The 24,671-nt window shown below is 43.4% G+C and overlaps 1 protein-coding gene across 2 annotated transcripts; it reads right to left on the minus strand.

The window, feature by feature from the left end:
- Positions 1-6,740: 6,740 nt before the first annotated feature.
- Positions 6,741-23,152, minus strand: LOC138772330 (T-cell immunoglobulin and mucin domain-containing protein 4-like). Of its 2 annotated transcripts, none has more exons than XM_069952648.1 (8): positions 23,065-23,152; positions 22,849-22,971; positions 16,811-17,143; positions 14,324-14,377; positions 12,486-12,562; positions 10,877-10,982; positions 8,410-8,446; positions 6,741-7,278 (listed from the first exon to the last, which is right to left on the minus strand). In XM_069952648.1, exons 2-8 carry the CDS (start codon positions 22,967-22,969, stop codon positions 7,200-7,202), a joined length of 807 nt encoding a protein of 268 aa, XP_069808749.1. In that variant the 5' UTR covers positions 22,970-22,971; positions 23,065-23,152; the 3' UTR covers positions 6,741-7,199. The 2 variants fall into 2 exon arrangements, with proteins under 2 accessions (XP_069808749.1, XP_069808758.1); XM_069952657.1 differs by having other exon boundaries at positions 16,811-17,160.
- Between the last annotated feature and the right edge of the window lie 1,519 nt (positions 23,153-24,671).

Here is a 24,671-nt window from a genome sequence, read left to right on the forward strand (position 1 = left end):
CTACGGTATACAGAGAAAGAAAAATAACATAAGAAAATCAGGAAATAAGAGGTGTGATGTAGAGTTCCTGTCTCTCTAGATACTCCTACTTTTCTCACCTAATAGACAGGATGCGGCTGAAGTGTGGACGTGCTATATCTGATGTACAAATCAATATAGTTCTCAAAATGACTTTAGCGGTAAGCATGGTAATTGTTGAAAGGGTTCGCCCCTTCCTGATGACCTTTCTGCATACCATCAATAGATGTATTCTTATTGTATATAGCACTTAAGTCCAAGGCCATAAGATGACCATCAGTCTATGCCGCTTAAAATGGCAGAAGTCATGGGATTGATCCACAAAAAAAAAGTCATGGGATTGATCCACAAAAAACACATGGTCCTTTTGTCGTCCTTGATATTTAATAATAATAATAATAATAATAATAATAATAATAATAATAATAATAATAATAAGAAGAAGAAGAAGAAGAAGAAGAAGAAGAAGAAGAATATTTTGGGGGGGGATTTTGTAGTGCCCCACTAAGGGTTTTTCTTTATCGTCACACACCCAGGTAAAAGTGTTTCTGTCAGGTGTTGCAGGTTATGTAGCTGCTGTGCCCTGCTCCAACCACTGGGTGGCTCACTCCCCCTATGCACAGCTGCAGTTATGTGGGAAGGTTTAGCCTGCCACACACTCTCTTACCTGTTCTAGCACAGCTCTATGCCAGTCAAGTTGTCTGGCCTAGAGCTGCCTACGCTGTGGACTCTTTTGTCAGGACAGTTAACCCTTTAAGAAGGAGAGGAAAAGCAAAAAGCTGATCCTCAGTAGAGCACAGATGCAAGTTAGCCGCTCTCTACAGACTACGCTCAACTAAGTAAGAAGGGAACTACTAGTTATCTGCAACCAGAGACAGAGGCCTGGGACTCGTACTACCTATCAGGGCGATCACTGATACTGAGAGGCAGATGGCGGTCAGATGAGCAAAAGTTATGTAAATGAGAGTACGAGGACTTCTTAAAGGGGTTGACCACTTTAAAGTAAAATAGGTCAGTGTACAGTATTAAGCTGGGTTCACACTACGTATATTTCAGTCAGTATTGTGGTCCTCATATTGCAACCAAAACCAGGAGTGGATTGAAAACACAGGAAGGATCTGTTCACACAATGTTGAAATTGAGTGGATGGCCGTCATTTCATGGCAAATATTTGCTGTTATTTTAAAACAACGTCTGTTATATTGAAATAATGGCCGTTATTTACTGTTATATGGCGGCCATCCACTCAATTTTAACATTGTGTGAACAGATCCTTTCTGTGTTTTTAATCCACTCCTGGTTTTGGTTGCAATATGAGGACCAAAATACTGACTTGAAATATACGTAGTGTGAACCCAGCCTCAGTAAGTGTACTCACTGTATATACTGACAGCAGCTCCCTGTGTACTCACTGTATATACTGACAGCAGCTCCCTGTGTACCTCATAGAGCTAATATCAGGCACCCCTCCTGCTCTGTGGTGACTCTGTCCATAAGATGGCCAACATAGAGGAGCATGTGACCATGCCCCACCCCCCTGTGTCCACCACTGAGCCTGTATATGTCTATGGAGGAAACAGGGGACAGGCACTGGGTGGTCACATGCTCCTCCATGTCGGCCATTTTATGGACACATACAAAACAGAGCAGGACAGCCCAGCCTGGAGGAGGGGAGTCTGATTTTAGCTCTATGAGGTACACATGGAGCTGCTGTCAGTATATACAGTGAGTACACGGGGAGCTGCTGTCAGTATATACAGTGAGTACAGCGAGCTGCTGTCAGTATATACAGTGAGTACAGGGAGCTGCTGTCAGTATATACAGTGAGTACACAGGGAGCTGCTGTCAGTATATACAGTGAGTACACAGGGAGCTGCTGTCAGTATATACAGTGAGTACACAGGGAGCTGCTGTCTGTATATACAGTGAGTACACAGGGAGCTGCTGTCAGTATATACAGTGAGTACACAGGGAGCTGCTGTCAGTATATACAGTGAGTACAGGGAGCTGCTGTCAGTATATACAGTGAGTACACAGGGAGCTGCTGTCAGTATATACAGTGAGTACAGGGAGCTGCTGTCAGTATATACAGTGAGTACACAGGGAGCTGCTGTCAGTATATATAGTGAGTACAGGGAGCTGCTGTCAGTATATACAGTGAGTACACAGGGAGCTGCTGTCAGTATATACAGTGAGTACACAGGGAGCTGCTGTCAGTATATAGAGTGAGTACACAGGGAGCTGCTGTCAGTATATAGAGTGAGTACACAGGGAGCTGCTGTCAGTATATACAGTGAGTACACAGGGAGCTGCTGTCAGTATATACAGTGAGTACACAGGGAGCTGCTGTCAGTATATACAGTGAGTACACAGGGAGCTGCTGTCAGTATATAGAGTGAGTACACAGGGAGCTGCTGTCAGTATATACAGTGAGTACACAGGGAGCTGCTGTCAGTATATACAGTGAGTACACAGGGAGCTGCTGTCAGTATATACAGTGAGTACAGGGAGCTGCTGTCAGTATATACAGTGAGTACAGGGAGCTGCTGTCAGTATATACAGTGAGTACACAGGGAGCTGCTGTCAGTATATATAGTGAGTACAGGGAGCTGCTGTCAGTATATACAGTAAGTACACAGGGAGCCGCTGTCAGTATATACAGTGAGCTGCTGTCAGTATATACAGTGAGTACACAGGGAGCTGCTGTCAGTATATACAGTGAGTACACAGGGAGCTGCTGTCAGTATATACAGTGACTACACAGGGAGCTGCTGTCAGTATATACAGTGAGTACACAGGGAGCTGCTGTCAGTATATACAGTAAGTACACAGGGAGCTGCTGTCAGTATATACAGTGAGTACACAGGGAGCTGCTGTCAGTATATACAGTGAGTACACTTACTAATACTTTGTACTGACCTATTTTACTATAAAGTGGCCAACCCCTTTAAAGATTTCACTTCACATACTTCAGCCACATCCTGGCAGAGTACTGAGACACTAATTTGGTAAGGGCCTCCTATCTGACCCCTATCTCCTGCTACAGAATTTCCTATCCTATCTCACCTCAAGCTATTGTTGTTACTATTGTTTTATAGCACTAAGTACCAGAGCACCTTCTGTATTGCACTGAAGATAGTTTCAAGTAAAATTAAGCATCAGTTAAAGTAGTCCGATTGCCCGTGTGTCCAGGGGTGGGTGTTACTATTCCTGGTCACCATGACAAGTCGCCCCAAAACACCAGAGCTCACCAGCTGGTTCAACACCAGTATCCAGTGCCCCAGGCCATAGCACTTTTACTTCAGTGCTGCAGTGAGGAGCGAAGTATGTTAGTGTTTCCTATGCAAACTACACACCAGCTCAGCTAATTTATGAATTTATTCACAAAGTGGCCAATCTCTTAAAGGGTTACTCCAGAGAAAGAAAAACTATTCAAATCAACTGATAGTTATAAAAGTTATAAAAATTTGTTAAAGGGTCTTCAAGTACTTATGTACTGCTGTATGTCCTGCAGGAAGTGGTGTATTCTTTCCAGTCTGACACAATGCTCTCTGCTGCCACCTCTGTCCATGTCAGGAACTGTCCAGAGCAGCAGCAAATCCCCATAGAAAACCTTTCCTGCTCTGGAGAGAACCTGCCTCTGTCTGGATTTTCCTCTCTTTACCACATGACTTTCATTGCAGTAATTAGTTAGGGATTTAACCCTTATGTTGCCTTCCAGTAAAGAATATTTGTACACTAACTGCAGGGGAGCAGTGTAGGAGTTAGGCTTCGTGACATGGTCCTAGAATAAACTGGAATCGGGAATAAAGCAAGTGTCTAGTGGCAAACACGGCCCTGACAATAATCACACATGACAGACACACATGTACTGTATATATTTTGCACATTTTTTGTTGTTGCTAAAGATGTAGGATAGTCATTAAAGGGGTTATCCAGAGTTAGATAAGCATGGCTGCCTTCTTCCAGAGGTAGCACCGCTCTCATCTCCACTTTGGGTGCAGATTTTGTAATGGTGCGTTTACACAGACAGATTAATCTCACAGATTTCTGAAGCCAAAGCCAGGAACAGACTATAAACAGGGTTCAGGTCATAAAGGAAAGATTGAGATTCCCTGTCTTTTCAAGTCCATTCCTGACTTTGGCTTCCAAAATTGGTCAGATAAATCTGCCTGTGTAAACGCACCATAATGCTGGGTTTACATGGAGCGATAATTGGCCAGATCGTATGATTAACGATGTTGGAGTAACGATTTTTTTTCATAACGATCAGCGTTTAGACGGTACGATATATCGTACTGAAAAATTGTTTTGCGATCGTTTTAAGACCGCGCGCCTGCAGCCCGGCCCTCCACTCATCCGCAGCCCGGCCCCACGGTCAACCGCAGCCCCCTGCGCCGCCCTGATCGCTACCCCCGCCGCTCCGATCGCCCCCGCCGTCCCGGGCACGAGCATAGCTTACCTGCTCCGCGTAGCAGGTGTTCGAAATCCCCGGCTCCCCTCTTCAGTGCATTGATTGGCTGAAGAGGGGAGCCGGGGATTTCGAACACCTGCTACGCGGAGCAGGTAAGGTATGGTCGTGGCCGGGGCGGCGGGGGCAATCGGAGCGGCGGCGGTGGGCGTGTCAATCAGAGTGGCGGCGATCGGGGCCGCGGGGGTGGCGATCAGAGCGGCGGCGCCGGCGATCGGGGCGGCGGGGGTGGCGATCGAGCCGGTGCAGGGGGCTGCGGGTGAGCGGGGGGTCGGGCTGCGGATGAGCGGGGGGCCGGGCTGCGGGCGGCCGCACTTTAGCAACGACTGTTTACACGGAACGATCGGCGAATTTTTTGAAAACGACGATTTAAGAACAAGATAAAAGATCAAAATGAACGATTTCTCGCTCATCGTTCGATCGTTCGCTGCGTTTACACATACGATTATCGTTCGAATTTGATCGTTATTGTGCAAATTTGCACGATCGTTTCGTGTAAACCTAGCATTAGGCTATGTTCACACTGCGTATATTTCCGTCCGTAGTGTGAACCGTGAATATACGCACATAGTTTTGAGGTTGATGCGTTCGCTTGAAAGTATACGATATACGGCCGCACAATGCACACTACGTATGAGCTTACGGTCGGATCGTATGCGGCGCCGTGAAAAATGGACAAGACCATTGTTTAAGGACGGAAATGTTGAAACTCACGGCCGTGGATTTCCATGCGGTCCCGTACGAAGTACTTATTTCAGCCACATTGAACTTGATTTTTAGATCCAAAAGGTTCTGTGTGGTTGACGGGGCTGGGCGAAGATTTCCAAGTAAATGACCTGCCTCAGATCGCTTCGAAACAAGCTAGGGAAGCATAACTGTACTACGAGCGTATGTTCGCGGTTCGCCCGTATGTTCGCAATTCGGCCGCATGTCTATTTTTCCCTTTCAGCTGCACATGTACGGCTGCGTACGAACTACGGCTGGACTCATACGTAGTGTGAACATAGCCTTACTCTGTTCCATTGAAGTGAATGGAGCTTAATGGTAAACCACACCTGAACTGGAGACAAGAGGCGCTGTCTCTGGAAGAAGGCTGCCATGTTTTTTTTGTTTTTTTTAAAGCTGGATAACCACTTTAATCCACCTCCTCTGTGGACGCTATACTGGTATTATGTGCAGCCTCTATGTCATGTAGACAACTATGGGCAACTATTATAACTCCAGTAGGGAGATTTATCAAACATGGTGTAAAGTGAAACTGGCCCAGTTGCCCCTAGCAACCAATCAGATTCCAGCTTTCATTCCTCACAGACTCTTTGGAAAATGAAAGGTGGAATCTGATTGGTTGCTAGGGGCGACTGAGCCAGTTTGACTTTACACCATGTTTGATAAATCTACCCCCAGGTGTCTCTGTTACAATTTGACTCAGAAGCTCAGTAGTCCACTGTTCACATTTTTTACCACTATTTGGTTGATGGAAAGATTGTCTTTCAATTGCTCCTTGTTCTGTACAGTTGTGTTATGTTCTTACTTTGAAGTCATCTATTTAAAATGTCTATGTATAATGTGTACTTTGCTGACACCTAGTGGTTATTTTGTATAATGACCAGAGCTAAGTACTTAGTAATTCCCATGAGGATAGAAAGCACTATATCATACGGTTGTCAAACTCGTGGCCGTCTAGCTGTTGCAAAACTACAATTTCCTTCATGAATTAATGATAGGGAGGAAGAGGGGAGAATATGAGCCCCATTAATCCTAGCTATGCCCCTTTATGTACTTTACAAAGAGAAGGGTTAAAGAGCAGAAGACAAGGAGATCTCTGCTTCACTGCCCATGCACTGATCTGATAACCCGACCTCTGCACGAAGCCCTGCACACATTTCTACTTAAGTCCGGCCAGAGGAGGTGCTGCAGGGACAGTGTTGAGAAACTGTTCCTGTTGGGGATGCTGTCTCTATCAGTGTCGGAAGGGCCGTAACTGCCCCCCCAGTGCTCCTAAAGAAGAAATCTGCTTATTTTAATAAGATTGAATTTAAAAAAAAAAAAGCAGCACTTACAAGCCTCAGGGGAGCAGCGCCGGTATGAGGAGGTAAGGGGGCACCAGAAACTATCAGCAGGTTCGTTTGCACAAACCTGCTGATAGTTTTCCTTTTATAGTAAGATATTATACCTCGTACCCCCACCCTGCAACCACTATGAATGTAACACAGATGCCACAAAGCTTAATACATGACAAGGTGTATCTTGTTTCTTGTTTTTATTATATTCACTTATATATGACCACCTGACCACCACCTGTAGGGTCTAGTCCTATAAACACACATCCAAAATCAAAGTTATCTCTATAGCCGCGATGGTCAGTCTGGCCACAGTAGTCCCGGACTATCCCGGACTATGTGCAGCTGAGTAGGATAGGCAGATGAGGTGAGGCTGTCCATGTAGCTGTCTATGAATTGGATCTTGACCCCCTAGTGGGTAAACACTGGAACTGCAGAAACCAGTTAGAGGCAGAATCATATCTCCTGGTACATGAGGACTGCAGCTAAAATCCGGGACTGTCCTGCTGGATCCAGGATGATACGGTAACCAATAGCTCTAAAGTAATGGAAATGTCATATACAGCCGAGGGGCAGATGTCCTATAAAAAACTGCTGTTTCCATAAATGAATTTATTCCGGATATTACGTCTATGTACAGATATAAAAAATTAACTTATTGTATAAATATTCTGTTCGGTTTGGTCCTCTGTTCTCTCCAGTCCCTCCAGTGATATGATGGCTGAACAGCTGCAAAACATACATAGTCAGTTATATGGTATACAAATAATCATGTGAGCAATACTTAAAGGAGTTGTATGAGATTAGCACCCCCCTTGTCTATAAGCTATGAATGGCATCACATTCAGTTATAAGGCGCACAACCCACACGGGAATACCCCATGGGCAAAAGTTTCTGGAAGAAAGTGGCCATGTTTTTTTTTTTTTAATTTTTTTTAATTTCAAGTTCAATCAAAGGATCAGTATTTTTGTATTTCAACCTGATATCGCCATCTTGTGTCGGAGAGTGGTTACTACAGCTGTTCTATTATTCGAGAAGAAATGCAAAGTACTTCGGCATCTGTAGACAGCTGTTTTAGGGTTCTTGTCCCTCACCAGTACAGAAAATTGTCCTGGTTGGATGAGAAGCCTTTGGGTAGGTGGAGATGTACACAGAACGGAGAAGGATCAGAGCGGCACTCCGTGCAAGCTGGTGGTGCACGAGGAAAGGAGCGTAGTCCCAAAATAGTATATCAAATGGAAATCCCGGCACTCACCATATTCATCTCATAATTTTATTTGGTTCAAAACCGTAACAGTGTGAAACTGCAGAACGGCATATAGCCGAAACGCATTCTGCTGTTTCACACTGTTACGGTTTTGAACCAAATAAAATTATGAGATGAATATGGTGAGTGCCGGGATTTCCATTTGATATGAGATGTACACAGAGACTACTCTCAGAGAGTGTCTTAAAGGGATTATCAGAAAAGTCAAATGTCATGAAACAAAAAAAAAAAAAACTTTACTAATCCTTCCAATGTGACAGTGATCCTTTGTCCAGTCCAGTCTTTCTCTACTAAGGGTGCGTTCCCCCTGAGGAATCTGCATGGAGATTCTACCGCTCATCCCCACGCTCTCCCGCTTGCATCTCTGCTCGTCCCATAGACTCCATTCTATAGTCAGGCAAAATCCGCCGTCCGCCCAAAGAATGGACAGATGTAAATTACAAATCTATATAACCTTTTTTAATACCAGTTGATTTGAAATTTTATTTTTTGCTGGAGTACCCCTTTAAGACGCAGCTCTATAAGCAGAGGTGTCATATAAACTAATTTTATACAAAAATATCTTTCAGGTTTTATCGGATTTGTCACTGACCTCTCTGAGTATTTAGTTTTCCTTTTACAGTGTCTGTCTGTAGAGAAAAAAGAAGATTGTGGTTTATTACTGTGCAATGCGCAATGTATAATATAATCTCACCCCAAGTATTATATGATTATAGTCAGTCATATACTAGGCAAGACAACCCCCTTATATCATGCAGTTCTTATTCAGTGTGGACTATTTCTATATCTTTATGTACAATATCAGTAATGTTTCCTTAATCTGACATCAATGAGACTTGATAGGCACCATATTATTTTATATTCTAACATAAATCCCCCAAATCTATATTACAGTCCAGGATTGGATTATTAAAGGGGTTGGCCACTTTATAGTAAAATTGTTCAGTGTACAGTGTTAGTATATTCACTGTATATACTGACAGACGCTTCCTGTGTGCTCACTGTATATACTGACAGCCGCTTCCTGTGTACTCACTGTATATACTGACAGACGCTTCCTGTGTGCTCACTGTATATACTGACAGCCGCTTCCTGTGTACTCACTGTATATACTGACAGCCGCTCCCTGTGTACTCACTGTATATACTGACAGCCGCTCCCTGTGTACTCACTGTATATACTGACAGCAGCTCCCTGTGTACTCACTGTATATACTGACAGCCGCTCCCTGTGTACTCACTGTATATACTGACAGCAGCTCCCTGTGTACTCACTGTATATACTGACAGCAGCTCCCTGTGTACTCACTGTATATACTGACAGCCGCTCCCTGTGTACTCACTGTATATACTGACAGCAGCTCCCTGTGTACTCACTGTATATACTGACAGCAGCTCCCTGTGTACTCACTGTATATACTGACAGCAGCTCCCTGTGTACTCACTGTATATACTGACGGCAGCTGCCTGTGTACTCACTGTATATACTGACAGCAGCTCCCCGTGTACTCACTGTATATACTGACAGCAGCTCCCTGTACTAACTGTATATACTGACAGCAGCTTCCTGTGTACTCACTGTATATACTGACAGCAGCTCCTGTGTACTCACTGTATATACTGACAGCAGCTCCTGTGTACACACTGTATATACTGACAGCAGCTCTCTGTGTACTCACTGTATATACTGACAGCAGCTCCCTGTGTACTCACTGTATATACTGACAGCAGCTCCCTGTGTACTCACTGTATATACTGACAGCAGCTCCCTGTGTACTCACTGAATATACTCACAGCAGCTCCTGTGTACTCACTGTATATACTGACAGCAGCTCCCTGTGTACTCACTGTATATACTGACAGCAGCTCCCTGTACTCACTGTATATACTGACAGCAGCTCCTGTGTACTCACTGTATATACAGACAGCAACTCCCTGTGTACTCACTGTATATACTGACAGCAGCTCCCTGTGTACTCACTGTATATACTGACAGCAGCTCCCTGTGTACTTGCTGTATATACTGACAGCAGCTCCCTGTGTACTCACTGTATCTACTGACAGCAGCTCCCTGTGTACTCACTGTATATACTGACAGCAGCTCCCTGTACTCACTGTATATACTGACAGCAGCTCCCTGTACTCACTGTATATACTGACAGCAGCTCTGTGGTGATTCTGTCCATAAGATGGCCGACATGGAGGAGCATGTGATCATGCCCCACCCCCAGGTGTCCAACACGGAGCCTGTATACACCTATGGAGGACACTGGAGGCGGGGCATGGTCACATGCTCCCCCATGTCGGACATCTTATGGACAGAATCGCCACGGAGCAGGACAGCACAGCCTGGAGGAGGGGAGTCTGATTTTAGCTCTATGAGGTATACAGGAAGCTGCTGTCAGTATATACAGTGGGTACACAGGGAGCTGCTGTCAGTATATACAGTGAGTACACAGGGAGCTGCTGTCAGTATATACAGTGAGTACACAGGGAGCTGCTGTCAGTATATACAGTGAGTACACAGGGAGCTGCTGTCAGTATATACAGTGAGTACACAGGGAGCTGCTGTCAGTATATACAGTGAGTACACAGGGAGCTGCTGTCAGTATATACAGTGAGTACACAGGGAGCTGCTGTCAGTATATACAGTGAGTACACAGAGAGCTGCTGTCAGTATATACAGTGAGTACACATACTTATACTGTACACTGAACAATTTAACTATAAAGCGGCCAACCCCTTTAAATAGGAATGAGCGTATTTACAGGTGCTGGGAAAAGATGGATCCCGTCCTGGGAATCTTCTCCCAGTTTCCCAGGACCGGATCCATCATTTTTCCAGCACCTGGGAATGAGCGTCACGGAGCGGAGCACACTTCAAAGCGCCGCAGCCCGATGAGCGGCATACAGATAGGGACGAAGCACTTCGCTTCGTCCCTACTGTAAATACGCTCATTCCTACCTTTAAACTTTACAAATCTCATCAAAATTTTCTAATCTAAAAATTTAATACGTTTTTATTGCACGATCATGCACATTTACCAAAGCAGCAACTTACAACGGACTATTAGTACGGCCACTAATACCAGGACAACAATCAATATGACAGCGGCAGCGATGATATGAGGAAGTTTGTTGTCGCCTGTTTCTTTGACTTCTCCGTCCTACAGGAAGCGGAGAAACAATGTATTGGATAAAGCATATGTATGAGATTATAGATTGGGGGGGGGCAAAGTCAAGTGTTTGCATCGTGGCACATGAACCTTTAGCTATACTCCTGGGACAGACATACCTTCAAGGAAAATTTAGAGTAAACTTGTGCAACAAAAGAGATGATATGAACTCTCTACAGCACATGTGTCAAACTCAGGGCCTCCAGCTGTTGCAAAACTACAATTCCCATCATGCCTGGATAGATAAAGCTTTAGCTTTGGCTGTCCAGGCATGATGGAAGTTGTAGTTTTGCAACAGCTAGAGGGCCTGAGTTTGACACCACTGCACAGTATAGGTGCTGCCATTCTTTCTGCACCCCCCTCCGTATACTTGTAGTTAGCTCAGGGATCTGAGTCGCCACCAGTAAACAGAACAGTTTATTTTAGAATTAAGTGACAGTTTAGCAGAAAGGGGAGAGCAGGGAGATGCTTGAAAACAGGAGGAGACATTTTTGTCTGGTAAGATATATTACGTTTCCTAAATGTTTGTTAAAATGACAGTGCCTATTTAACCGCTTGCTTCTCCTCACTCATTTTACTGATCGGCGGGGGTCCCAGCACTAATGTCTTTGTGACACGTTAAAGATTTCTTGTTTGTGATACCATCCGGATTTCACTTACCCTTAAAGAATTTCATAGGGGTCTATAGTGTAATAGAAATGAGTTAATCAATTTGGAACTAATCAAATTTTTTATAGATTTTTTAAAAATTCGATTTTTTTTTTTTTTTTTTTTGAGTATTTGATTTGTTACAATTTTTTTTTTTTAATTTGGGGGCATTTTTAGTACAGAGCACTTTAGAAAGTATGTACAGGAGCAGGGATTCCTGCTGAATCGGATTGAAATCCATAACACAGATGTGAAAATGTGTTTGTGCGAATCCAGCCTTGCAAACTTTGGCACCCCTAGTGGTGGCTGTAGGCAATTGCAGTTATGATACAAAAGATTAGGGCCTCCACGGCCTCCAACATGGGAAGCTCATATCTACTAAATTATCAGATTCATGTAATATCACGGTACTCATATCCCCAGTCATAGGCTGGGTTCACACTGCCTTTTGAAGTCTGTTTTTTTAAAATCCATTTTAAGTAACAAAAAAAAAAAAGTATAAAAAAAAATTGATGTATTTGGATTCATTTAGATTTGTGTGCAAAAAAACGGATGAAAAAATAGATTTTGATCCGTTTTTCCACTGTCTTCCATTATTTAAAAAAAAAAAAAAAAAGATCAAAAGGCATCAAATTTTTTTATGTTATGATCTTTTTTTTTTTATTATGGAAGTTAACTGAAAAATGGATAAAAATCAATTTTTTCATCCATAAAACAGATTAAAAAAAACAGACTACAGAAAATCAGTGTAAACGCAGGCTTATTCTATAGGTCTCATAAAATCCAGAATATGTAATAATCCAACGTCTTTTGAATTTTATCCAAAAAGATTGCATAAAAATATACCTGGCTTTCCATCTTTCTGGTGACGGGAACAGGGGCGGCGGAGATTGTTTTTGGATGGATATAAGGAAAATAAGGATCTGTGGTTATAAGAAGGTTGTTAGATAAAAATACAAGACAACTAGACAAATGTATGGGATAATGTATGGGATAGTAAAGCCCTAAGTTCTGTATCTGTGATGTCATGAGCCTTGTGGGTGCACCCCCCTCTGTAGCATACAATCCTGCTGATCTATTACTCTGGATCAGCTCAATTCTAGTTTAGACTGGAGTTCCTGATTGGTTGGCCTCTCTTTACAGCAATTAGGGTGTGTGCACACTACGGAATCCGCCGCGGGTCATACGCGCAGATTCCGTAGTGTGCACACACCCTAAGGTAGTGATTATAGTATAAGCCCTTTTGCTTTCAGGGTTCCTTGTATTTCTCTAGTATCTTTCCTACCTAGTTTTGTTCCTAGTCAGTCTAGTTCTTTCTTCTTTTGTAGTTCTTGTTTCTGTATCTGAGGTTACTGCAGTTTCTTCCAGTTTTGTTTTTGTTGTATTTCTCCTTAGTTCAGTACTTCTTAGCCTTTGCTTCAGGGTCCTAGTGCCTGCTTATTGTTCTGCTAGGGTAAGTATAGGGATGTCTGTGGGGACTTTGTAGCTTATCTTTTCCTGATGTTAGGGTAATATTCAGGGAGAGATGTAGGGAAAGATTATGGACGGCTCCTCGGTTCAGTTTCTCTTATTATTCCTGTTCTTTAATTCCTGATATAACTTTTTTGCTTGTTCCATCATCCATTTATTTTGATCCTATTTCTGACACCTACTAGTGAGCGTCTATTCTTGTTTATAGCTGACAGCATTGATATGTGCTTTGAACAATTTGTGTCGTACTATTCAGGCCTACAGTAAGTCCTGGGGATATCTGAGACACTGGGAGCCTAATTAGAACTCAGGAAAGGCTTCTGCTGTAGGTGACATCCAGTTCTGCTATCTTGTGACCAAATACTATTATCACAGTACTGAAGTTATTGGGGTCTGTAAAAAATATGTAAGTAGCAAGCTTTACATAATGGCCGAATTAACAATTTCATGGAAAGCAAGAAAAGCAGATTATTGGTAGGATTTCTCCCACCATAGCTCCATAGCAGTCATGTATTTCTATGGGAGATGGAGTACAATATACTGGGAATTGTTCTCTGCTTTGGTTCTTGAGTCTGGTTTAGAGAAATGGGTAACATAGGCATCCCATTGACACACTGAGGCAGGCGGGATTCCGCCTGTTTTACTCAGTGTGAACGCACCCTAACTGTTTTCTCTTCCGTCATCCACATGAATGTTAGGCTGAACAAGGTCGGTTACTGAAATTCAATCACACCAAAACCCTTCTCTGCCAATATCATCTGTCGGTGGGGTCTGACATCAATAAAAAGTGTATGGGGACCCTTAAAGGGAACCTGTCACCAGGGACGCGGGCACAGAGCCCACCTGACCCTCCGGTGCAGCTCCCGCATACTTACCCTTTGCGACGAGTCCCGTTCCTGGAGCTGTTACCGGGACAAAGATATCAGCGCCCGAAGCCGTGTGTGCGCTGTATGCAGATTAGGAGAGATGAGTCCGATGCCCATAGAGAATGACGGCTCCGTCATTCTCTATGGGCGTCGGACTCATCTCAGAGGCGCTTATGCATGGCTTCAGGTGCTGATATCTTCGTTCCCGGGACCGACTCCAGGAACGGGACTCGTCGCAAAGGGTAAGTATGCGGGAGCTGCACCAGGGGGTCGGGCGGGCTCTGTGCCCGCGTCCCCGGTGACAGGTTCCCTTTAAGCCCAGACTATCAGTAGACATCTATGACTTACCATAAGTAGTGTTAAATAACCGGCTGGTCAGTTCAGGAGGCTTTGTAGTTGTTTCTAAAAAAATATATAATTTAGTAAAAAGGTGTCATCCTTACAAGTTCTACAACAAAGACCCACAAACTAGATTGTTTTTAGGACTAAAAAAGACTTTAGACTTTCACAGGGACTCTCATTGTTTACATGGTGGCTCTGCCAAATAAATGGCATTTCCTGAATCTGTGGCTAATCCTATTTAGTTGGTCAGACCCTCACAGATTAAACATTGATGGCCTATGCCGAATTACTGAAAGTTTAGGCTTTTTATTCTGATAACTAAAGTGGTTGTCCCACTTATCCATGTCAAGCCCTAAGACCCCCAACTGATCAAGAGAATGGTTGGCCCCAAGGGCCCCTTGTTAATGGACAGGTAGTGTGCCCAACTGATGCCCATTCACCCTTTATGGCTTGCCGAGCATGACGTCAGTCCCATTGATGGTGGTTGGTCCGATGCAGGTCCACAGCCACTCCATATACAGGCTGCATTCGGGAACTGCTGATCGAAGGGGTACTTGTGGGTAGGTGATATTTGGGGTGCGCGGGCTTCTAAAAGGTTCCTAAGTCAAACAAACCAGAGCCCTCCAAGCATACACACAGCTGTGGTCTCTCCCAGCCAACCAGCCAAATGAGATACTCATTTATCATAGAGGGTGTGTATTATTTTTGGAGGATGGGGGTCCTTGGACATTGGTGTTAAAGTACCTATTGGGTTGTTTTCTTAGGTTATATCATGATTGTCTGCAATGCCCAATAAGGAATTGTTTGTGAGTACATGAAAAGGTCTCCCTTCTTATTCTCCTGGAAACAGTGCCACCCATATTAAAAGGTTATGTCTGGTATTGCTTCCCAATCTTATTAAAGTCAATAGACGAAACTTTAGGATGTGAAAAGAGTGGGTTTTTATTTTCTAGAGATGAGCAAGTAGTGAAATATTCGACTTTCGAGAATTCGAATCGAATAGGCACCGAGATTCGACAATTCGAACGAGTATTCGATCCCATTATAGTCTATGGGAAAAAAATTCTTGGCTCTTGGAAACCCAAATTCGACCACTTGGAGGTCACCAAGTCCCCCATGAAACCTTCCTAAATGATGCCAACACCTCCGGAATGACAGTGGGACATTAGGGGGAGCATGCCTGGGTGGACCCAACACCCCAAAATCACAGTATAATGCCACTCTCCGCAGTTGCGAATGAAAAATATTTTTGAACGCTTTACGAACATTTATGGCAATGTTCACACATTTCCTTCGTATTTCTTGCGCAGTGTTACATACATGATTCCAATGTGCGTCCGCAGAGTGTCATGTTATTTGCGCGTATCACGCATCATGCTGTACGAACGTTATTGGAACAGTATGTATGACGTGCCTTTTACTAGGCTACTGGAACAGTATGTATGACGTGCCTTTTACTGGGCTACTGGAACAGTATGTATGACGTGCCTTTTACTGGGCTACTGGAACAGTATGTATGACGTGCCTTTTACTGGGCTACTGGAACAGCATATATCACGTGCCCTTAGTGGGCTAAACCAGGGACACCATAAGTCACTTGTACACACAGGGTACTGGAATGAATACAGATGCTGATGCTGCTGTTACATCATCTATTTCTTAGCACTGAGAAGTACTTTGGATTCAGAGATGACTTTTTCTCTTGATCTTAGCCCTGAAAAGGACTTTTGGGTTCTGTAGTAATCCTGCCTAACCAAAACGCTACTCAAACCTATCTCTCCCTGCTCCAAGATCTCTCCCTGACTAGGTTGAAAGCGTATCTGCGGTCAAGAGGCGGGAGCCAAATATTTAAGATTCGAGGTCATGTGGTTTAGCTATCCAATGAGGGTAAACGCCGTTTTCGCGCTGCGTGCGGACTCCCAGGGTCCCTCCCTGCCTCCCTGCATGGTGATTGGATTAAAAAAAGCGCCAACTGCAATGGGAGGGCTTTCAAATGTTTCCCGCATATTCATCACACTACTCGATTGAATTTGAATCTTTCGAATACCACAATATTCTATCGAATACCTACTCGATCAAATCGTATTCGCTCATCTCTATTATTTTCACATTGATGTGTTTTTTCCATTGAAGCAGGTGTCAAACATGTCCTAGACTGGCTTCATTCAGGACAAACTCGTCATCTTGATGGGTTTTGCTGTAGTGTTGGCATATATAACCCTGTCTGTTATTTAAATGACCTTTTGAGGGGTCGCATATACATATCAAAAGACCCCATCCGATTGGGAAATATGTGTGGCAGCGCTTCACTCCTGGCTTAGAATGGGCTTTATAGGCTATAATGTGGGGGAGTGCCATGTGTGGAGATCTCAGCATTAATCCTAACTTTTGATATGTTTTTGAGAGTTCGTTTAAATGACAGTAACTCTTTAAAGGGATTGTCTGTGATGTAGTGGAATATATTTTAACGTTTTTCTGTAAAGGTCTCCTCACCTTCCTGTATCTTCACTATCACCTCTTCTCTCAGGTCATTGTTCCATCCATGGATCTCCACCCGGCAGCAGTAAGTCCCTCCATCTTGTTTATTGACCCCGGTGATGGTCAGGGACACGTTCCTCTGGCCGATGTCCCCCAGTAACTGGTATCTGTCAGATTTCCTCCAGGTCACTTTGTCACCATCAGTCCGGATGATCTCATCAGTACACCAAGACGCTGGACAGTGGCCTCGTCCCCAGCACATTGTGGTTTTCCAGCCAGTATATGTACAGGGTAATGTGACTCTGCCATTCATAGGTCCAGTCACATGTTCTGCTGCTGCCACCAGATCTGCAATATAATAACATCTACAAATAATAAAGGATAAAACTGAAATGATTTGTCAATAACAATGAAGATTAAAAATCTATTAGTTACTTTAAATTATGAAAGTTTATTCATTGCATGTGAGTTTTCAGGAAAAGCCATCGTATGTAGCACTTTATATGGCCATTATATCAATGATATATGGCATTTTCACCAGGCTACAACCCTGCAGGCTCTACAGCTGTGTAAAAGCAGACTAACCTCTATTTTACCTCCCAGGAAATTCTACTCTCCTACTCTCTCTAGCACACCCTCAGAAGTAGCAGCAGCATAAAGGAGATTATAGAGCAGTGTAATCTGTGAATCCAGCTCCAAAATGACAAAGTGGTATGTTTACACAGGCAAAAGTATATGGATCTTATGAAGCAAAGCAAAAACGTGGTGGTCAGCTCACCTCATAGGGGTTGATAGCTTGTGCCTCTTCAAATAGATACGTGGAGGGTGCACGGAGACTTCAACGGTTGCCAATCGTGATGCAAATAGCAACAAAATCCAAGAGGTAGGGGAATCCAGCACTCCAGAAAAAATATTTTAAAACGATCCTTTATTAAACATAAGAGGTTAAAACTTCATCACCCCATGCGGGGGACCCGGGTTACGTAGGGTGATGAAGTTTTAACCTCTTATGTTAAATAAAGGATCGTTTTAAAGTATATGGATCTTAACCTGGGAACTGCATTGATTTTTGCATCAAAATCTATACTGTCAAAAATTTCAATGGGAGAAGTGATGCGGGAAAACAATAACTTTTTTAATGCAGCCCATTAAAATCAATCGGAGTTTCCTTACACATCTGTCCATGCTGACCACAGTATGGAGAAATCCATGTTATAGATCAGCATGGAGAGGCAAAGGTGATTAGCTATGAGGAGTATTTACTAATGTAAGAGAGTTCAGGGGTCATCTTATAGGGGAATGTAGATCTTAAGCCCAAGTGTAACCTAAAAAAAAAGTTCCTTGGGGGCGGGTCTTAAATATCCCAATTAGGGTAATTTAAATGTTGCCAAGTATGCTGTGTGTAGAAGAATACGAAGGATGGACTAACTAATGAAACATGGCGGCAGCTGGGCATAGTGTGGTGAGCCCCCGGATGATGCTATAGCTGTGGGATGGCCGGCCACTTGCTAGATGGAAGTGTGACACCACTCCGGTGGTGGATGGCCGAGTTACAGCCAGACCTTATTGTGTTGTCACGTGATGCCAGTGCCAGGTGGGCACACAGAGGTGATGGCATGCCTGCTAAGCTAAGGTGCTACACCTGCTAAGGTGTAAGGCCGATTGTACCCTTTTCCCCTGTGGTCGGTGTCTTGTCGGGTTACTACCGGGTCCCTTGGGATAGTGTTGTCACGGATGATGTATATATATATATATATATATATATAAAACCACCAGGTCTGTGTGATAAATGCTGAGTAGGATACAGTAGAGTTGGTAGGGTTGTACTGAGGTAGCGTAGCAGAGAGAAGGATGCCGTGAGAGTCTCAACCCAAGTAGTAATGTGCTCTGCCGGGATGTTGGAGTATATGGAAGAATACTTTAAGAAGAAGAAGAAGAATGAGAAAACCTGTGCTTGTGTTTTGACCATTCCTTTAATCTTCACACCACCTTATGCCCACTAGCATTGACTGAACCGTACTAAAAGGGGACACAGGGCCCAGACCTTGTTACCTGGGTTGAGCAGAGTGCTGAGGGTTCCCTTGCTGACACGCGTGCTGCAGTTCCTAGACTTTTACAGTAACTTTGCTCCACCCGGATCAGTTCCTAGCTCTTTAGTGGATACTGTCCTGCACTGTTGTTTCTCCTAATCCACAGCGTCCTCTCCTGAGAAGTTTACCACTGCATCATATGGGGTATAGGCACTGAGGGAAAAGTTTGTAACAGAGCACTGTCCTGCTACCTACCCATGCGGGGTACTGACTAAGAACTAACTCCTCTTCTTTACAGGGGGGGGTGGGGGCTGGCAGAGGGCCAGGGCCCAGGTAGGACCACTGTGGAGAGCTATCTGTCTTGCGTTCTGCCACAGAATCCCGACTAAGACTCCTCCTCCACCCAAGGGACTAACTTCCTATCCAGCGTGTAGGGCGCTGTGATTGGGTAAAAAGAGTGCAACAGAAGAACAGAGAGAAGAGGTGATAGAACAGAAGAAAGTAAAGATCCTACTGGTTCACAGATTCTGGTACACATAAACACAATAACCCTTTGAGGCACTTCAGCTGTGCAGCTTCCACACTTCAATACATAACATAGCGACATCTAGTGGTCCTCTCTTAATACTACTTTGGCTGCAATAAGACCAGACTTTTGCGAAGGGATCTCTCAATAACAAGTCTGCTTTCTGCAAATATGATGAGATTATGTGAGGTTGGGATTGTACGGGACAGGGGCGGTAATCCTGTGGCTTTTGTAAAACTACATAGAAACATGGAAGATTGTCGGCAGAAAAAGACCACTGGGTCCATCTAGTCTGCCCTTTTAGTATTTCCCTTCTTATTATCTTAGGATAGATATACAATTCCCATCATGCCTGGACAGCCAAAGCTAAAGTTCCCTCATAGACTGGATGTCACTTCAAAGCTATGAATGTTATAGTGACACAGTTTGGAGAGGTGGGTGGTCCAGGTCTGTAGGCGCCATGATTGCTAAAATGAAGAAGCAGAAGCAATCAGCTGAGCGTGATGAACCTTTGACTGTGAGTGGCTTAAAGATGTCCATACACCCTACACTAAAGTCACGGGATAAGGTGCATGGCGACTCCCAACTCTCTAAAGAGAAGGGTTGTGTTGTGCGTGATGAATTTTCACTTCCCAGTCCTTTAGTTCTCATAGGAATAAGCTGATGCTAGAGCAGTCTGGCTTCAGCTTACCCCTCCCCATAGGGAACACATAAATGTTCAGCTGCCTGTGCCAAACATCAATGTATATGGGAAGGACGGGAGAGATGAATGGTCATCAGTTATATATAATGAAATAGGATGTGTTCTCAACATCATATCCTGAGATGTTGCGTGTATACATTGGTATCCTATAAAAACAGGATGGTAATGTATACATGTACATAGCAGGCACCAAACCCACTGACCCTAAAGCCTGGTTTTCTTATGATCTGAGCGTAATCTCTAGCTGACTATATTTAGCCCATTAAAGTCTTTGGAGCCTGTGCATGTACATGATAGATGAGATAGATATTGGTTGGATAGATAGATAGATAGATAGATGATAGATAGATGATAGATAGACAGACAGATAGATAGATAGATAGATAGATAGATAGGAGATAGATATATAGGAGATAGATAGATAGATAGATAGATAGATAGATAGATAGATAGATAGATAGGAGAGAGATAGGAGAGATATAGATAGATAGATAGATAGATAGATAGGAGATAGATAGATAGATAGATAGATAGATAGATAGATAGATAGGAGATAGATAGATAGATAGATAGATAGATAGATAGATAGATAGGAGATAGATAGATAGGAGATAGATAGATAGATAGATAGATAGATAGATAGATAGATAGATAGATAGATAGGAGATAGATAGGAGATAGATAGATAGATAGATAGATAGATAGATAGATAGATGATAGATAGATAGATAGATAGATAGATAGATAGATAGATAGGAGATAGATAGATAGATAGATAGATAGATAGGAGATAGATAGATAGATAGATAGATAGATAGATAGATAGATAGATAGGAGATAGATAGATAGGAGATAGATAGATAGATAGATAGATAGATAGATAGATAGATAGATAGGAGATAGATAGATAGATAGATAGATAGATAGATAGGAGATAGATAGATAGATAGATAGATAGATAGATAGATAGATAGATAGGAGATAGATAGATAGGAGATAGATAGATAGATAGATAGATAGGAGATAGATAGATAGATAGATAGATAGATAGATAGATAGGAGATAGATAGATAGATAGATAGATAGATAGATAGGAGATAGATAGATAGATAGATAGATAGGAGATAGATAGATAGATAGGAGATAGATAGATAGATAGATAGATAGATAGTCCCAAAAAAATCCGCAGCACTCCAACATAAAGTGAGATGGTTTTATTCCATCAACACAGGTACAAAAAAATCAGCTGATTTTTTTGTACCTGTGTTGATGGAATAAAACCACCTCACTTTATGTTGGAGTGCTGCGGATTTTTTTGGACTGTGTTTGGGATCCCCGGCCAAGGGACTTTCTTCGCAGGCACCCACTCCTTCCTTTTTGGAAGTGCGGCTTTTCTTTGTACTAGATAGATAGATAGATAGATAGATAGATATTATTCAGCAATATAGGTGGCACTCCGTGTAACCGAATAAGGTGCCTGCAGACGGGTCCTGGACTTCAGAACCAAAAAATGGCTAATATAGAAAATACTCCGCAGCACTCCGATATAATTCAAAAAAGGTAACGTGCGTTTATTACATCTAGTGTCGATTCACAGCAAGCAAAGAAAATACACGACGTTTCGGCGTACCATCCGCCACTTGAGAATGGCGTATGGTACGCCAAAACGTCGTGTATTTTTTTTTTGCTTGCTGTGAATCGACACTTGATGTAATAAACGCACGTTACCTTTTTTGAATTATATCGGAGTGCTGCGGAGTATTTTCTATATTAGATAGATAGATAGATAGATAGATAGAAGATAGATAGATAGATAGGAGATAGATAGATAGATAGATAGATAGATAGATAGATAGATAGATAGAAGATAGGAGATAGGTAGATAGATAGATAGATAGATAGATAGATAGGAGATAGATAGATAGATAGATAGATAGATAGATAGATAGATAGGAGATAGATAGATAGGAGATAGATAGATAGATAGATAGATAGATAGGAGATAGATAGATAGATAGATAGATAGATAGGAGATAGATAGATAGATAGATAGGAGATAGATAGATAGATAGATAGATAGATAGAAGATAGGAGATAGGTAGATAGATAGATAGATAGATAGATAGATAGATAGATAGATAGGAGATAGATAGATAGATAGATAGATAGATAGATAGCAGATAGATAGATAGGAGATAGATAGATAGATTAATAGATAATAAAGATAGATAGATAGATAGATAGACAGGAGATAGATAGGAGATAGATAGATAGATAGATAGGAGATAGATAGATAGGAGATAGATAGATAGATAGATAGATAGATAGATAGATAGATAGATAGATAGGAGATAGATAGATAGATAGGAGATAGATAGAAAGATAGATAGATAGATAGATAGATAGATAGGAGATAGATAGCTAGATAGATAGATAGATAGATAGATAGATAGATAGATAGGAGATAGATAGATAGATAGATAGATAGATAGATAGGAGATAGATAGAAAGATAGATAGATAGATAGGAGATAGATAGATAGATAGATAGATAGATAGGAGATAGATAGAAAGATAGATAGATAGATAGATAGATAGGAGATAGATAGATAGATAGATAGATAGATAGATAGATAGATAGGAGATAGATAGATAGGAGATAGATAGATAGATAGATAGATAGATAGATAGATAGATAGGAGATAGATAGAAAGATAGATAGATAGATAGATAGATAGATAGATAGATAGATAGATAGGAGATAGATAGATAGATAGATAGATTTGGCGACTCACCTTTGGTAACTAGGACATATAAGCAGAGTGTTAAGCCCAGGAGCCTCATCTCTCGCCTGCAGCCCCGGGGATGTGATCGCTGTGCTGGTCTCTCATGGTGACACATTACATGGTTCTGCATTTCTATAAGGAAACGAAAGGAAACTCTTTGGTGTTAGTTGTTAGTGACTCACACGGCAAATAGTCTCCGCGGTTAGAAAACCATAGGGAACCCACCTAAATGTCAGCTGTAGATTTCAACGAACCCTAGAAGTACATAACTACTAAGAAATAAGCGGTGACCAGGCAGCCCCATGTAACATACAGCACCCGGCTATGGAGGTGACGGTGCATAACATTGTAGATCCTTGTCATATCACAGTTACTCCACCCTGATATCTACAGTTGTATGGAGGAAGAGGTTGAGATTATAACTAACCCCCATACAGAGCCCCCACCAACTTGTATCTACCCCCCCCCCCAATATCTCATGCCACTTGGTGTCTTCCAGTCCTATTGCAAAGCCCCTGCCTGACATCCTTTGCCCTCTACAAACCCTGGCCTCTTGTGTCTCCCCCCCCTGACATTCCAGCTTGTGCCCTCCTCTTAGCCTCTACTACCTTGCATCCCCCCAAGGGCCCCAGCTTGCCACCCTGTGCCCCCGCCACCCAGTGTCTGACCGCTGTACTGCCCTCACAAAGTCCCTTACAGTTTGTATCATCCACTACCCCCATAGAGCCGCAAAACCCCATGCTAGCTATCGCTTTGTAGCCCTTCTATTCTGGGAGGTCAGCTGACACAATATTGGACAGGGCTGCTTGGTCACATGTCTGACAACAGGATGGGGCTACACTGTTGTCTGTTTCTAAGGGCGACTGGGAAAATTTTGAAGGGAACTCAAATTAGTACAAAAATATTTATACTTTTATGAAGATTTAAACTTTTTTGTTGCTTAGAATCTTAGAATCTTTGATGTCTATGAATTTCATGGCCAAAAATGAACAAGTGCATAGAGTTCTGTGGTGTAAACTGTGATCACTAGGAAATCAGCACGCTGGGGTTTGTGGTCGTCTTAGAGGCCGTCCATCTACATGAAGGTGCTATAAAGATCACACGGCCACCGTGGTCGCGGGGGTCGCCGCCGCGACCGGGCCCGCCACAAAGGGGGGCCCGCGGGGCCCTCAGGGCCCCGCAAGGCCCTCCCTTTCAATCACTCTTGTGACTGCAAGCATTGTTTTGCTTGCGGTCACAAGAGTCCGACTCTGTCTTCCCCCGGCTGCTGCGCAGCTGCCGGGGATGTCGCGTCTTATCCCCGGCAGCGCACGCATCCCAGAGCTCCCTGCGCGCCTTGGGCCCTGACTTCCGGTTCCGGCGCGCAGGGAGCTCTGGGATGCGCGCGCTGCCGGGGATAAGACGCGACACCCCCGGCAGCCGCGCAGCAGCCGGGGACAGACCAGGAGGAGAGAGGATCAACGTGGGAGCGTGTTGTCAGGTGAGTTAAGTTTTGTTTTTTATCAGCCTGTACGGGTGGGGGGAAAGAGGGGGGCATCTATGAGGGTGGGGGGGAAAGGGGACCATCTATAAGGGAGGAGGAGGGGGGGGTGAAGGGGACCATCTATAAGGGAGGAGGGGGGGTGAAGGGGACAATCTATAAGGGAGGAGGGGGGGGTGATGGGGACCATCTATAAGGGAGGAGGAGGGGGGGGTGAAGGGGACCATCTATAAGGGAGGAGGGGAGGGGGGTGAAGGGGACCATCTATAAGGGAGGAGGGGGGGTGAAGGGGACCATCTATAAGGGAGGAGGGGGGGTGAAGGGGACCATCTATAAGGGGGGGGTGAAGGGG

The sequence above is a fragment of the Dendropsophus ebraccatus genome, chromosome 1 (assembly GCF_027789765.1).
Source record: "Dendropsophus ebraccatus isolate aDenEbr1 chromosome 1, aDenEbr1.pat, whole genome shotgun sequence".
Classification (NCBI taxonomy): Eukaryota; Metazoa; Chordata; class Amphibia; order Anura; family Hylidae; genus Dendropsophus; species Dendropsophus ebraccatus.

What these genes read in the sequence shown, in the direction of transcription:
- LOC138772330 (XM_069952648.1), bottom strand. Translation starts at nt 22,969, where the DNA reads ATGCAGAACCATGTAATGTGTCACCATGAGAGACCAGCACAGCGATCA. An exon ending in GATAGTGAAGATACAGGAAG is followed by an intron (nt 14,378 to 16,810) that starts GTGAGGAGACCT and finishes ATATTTTTTTAG; the next exon opens with AAACAACTACAAAGCCTCCT. An exon ending in AAAACTAAATACTCAGAGAG is followed by an intron (nt 7,279 to 8,409) that starts GTCAGTGACAAA and finishes TATGTTTTGCAG; the next exon opens with CTGTTCAGCCATCATATCAC.